This window comes from Halyomorpha halys, unplaced genomic scaffold, assembly GCF_000696795.3.
Source record: "Halyomorpha halys isolate HHAL.00 unplaced genomic scaffold, Hhal_1.1 Scaffold1338.1, whole genome shotgun sequence".
In the NCBI taxonomy this organism is placed as follows: Eukaryota; Metazoa; Arthropoda; class Insecta; order Hemiptera; family Pentatomidae; genus Halyomorpha; species Halyomorpha halys.
Window position 1 is genome coordinate 98,693 of NW_027106577.1, and position 1,611 is coordinate 100,303.

The 1,611-nt window shown below is 32.7% G+C and overlaps 1 protein-coding gene across 1 annotated transcript in view; it reads right to left on the reverse strand.

Annotated features, from left to right (window-relative positions):
* Nucleotides 1-1,611, reverse strand: part of LOC136795189 (putative leucine-rich repeat-containing protein DDB_G0290503) — a 7,801-nt gene that overhangs the window by 5,670 nt on the left and 520 nt on the right. The window contains exon 2 of the mRNA XM_067044954.1: nucleotides 776-1,584. Within this exon, the coding sequence (XP_066901055.1) occupies nucleotides 776-1,584 (809 nt within the window). The remainder of the gene's footprint in view (nucleotides 1-775; nucleotides 1,585-1,611) is intronic.

Consider the following 1,611-nt stretch of genomic DNA (forward strand, 5'->3'; position numbering starts at 1 on the left):
GTTATTCCTATACCCTCTCTGACTACTATAAGTATTCCCATTTTGCCTTGACCCATTGCTTATCTGATTATTTCTGTATCTCCCTTCTAACGGATTATTAGAATTTTGTTCCCGATAATTTGGGTTAAAATTCCGACCCCTATTACTGTATGTGAGGTTTTGGCGCCAATTGTTTTCTGCGGTTCTTTCTGAATTGTAATTAAAATGATTATGTGCAGCTCTATGAGGTTTAGAAACATTTCCCTGATTTCTAAAATCTGTATTTGGTACATAGTCACAGTTGCTGTTACTTGCACATGGTCGGTGCTTATAAAAAAAACTGTTATTTCCCGGTGATCTAAGATCATTTACCATAGCATGTCTTGGTATCATATTTAAGACATCAAATAGCTCTGATATGGTTCCTACACGTCTATTTATACATATATTGTAGACCCGTTCACCAAAATGCCTGTTAAAAAGACTACACAGAGTGTTCTCCTCAAAGATTTTTGCTGTGATCATTCTTGTCGAGAAATGAGTTAAATATTCTGTAGGACTCATTTTCTCAAAATTTAAATAATCCCCATTTAAAATTCCTAAAAGGTAAGCTTTATAAGTTTTACTCCCAAAATTAGATATAAATTCATCCATAAACATTTGGAAATTATGAAACTTGTTTTGATTTATTAAAAACCAACAATACGCAGACTCTAAAAGATGTGACTGAATTATTTCCTTAATTTCTTCCCAACTCATATACAATTTTATTTGTGATTTTAATTTTAAAATGAACTCAAATGGATCATCCTGCCTATTATCCCTGAATTTTAATTTCTCAACATTTTTTGTATTTATGGATGTTCCCTGAGTTACTTCCCCTAAAACTCTGACATCTCGGCTCTCTCTTATCTCCTGGCTTAGCTGTTCCACATCCCGCTTATGTTTTAATTCTAAATCAGCTACCAACTCTCTCGTTTTATTTTCTTCCATACGACATTCCTTAATTTTTTCAGATAATTCAATGTTTTGTTCGGTCAATTTTACATTTAAATTTGTTTCAACTTCTTCAAATTTTTTATCTACTTTATTTTCTAACTCTGTTAATCTTACCCTGTTTTCTTCACGCAACTCCATGCTTGATGCTTCTATTCGATTCCCCAACTCTTGTCCCATTTTGTTCATACCATCTGTAATTTGCGCTATAGCCGTCATTATTTGTTGAAACATGGCATTATTTAAAAAATTATCATTATTATTCCCCTTTGAATTTGCTCCCACTAATTCATTTTCATGGACACTATTTTCTACCGGTAAGTCATTTCTATCTCTAACGTTTTGGACAACATTATCTTCATCATTTTCATTTAATACTACCACCCTATCATTCAATTTTCCAAGAATCACCTCTTTAGGATCCACCTTTGAATTTGCTCCCACTAATTCGTTTTCATGGACACTATTTTCTACCGGTAAGTCATTACTACCTTTAATGTTTTGGACAACATTATCTTCATCATTTTCATTCAATACTACCACCCTATCATTTAATTCTCCAAGAATCACCTCTTTAGGATCTCTACAATCAGTTGTCTCTACTTTATCCTCCATCATTTACTACTTAAGTTATAA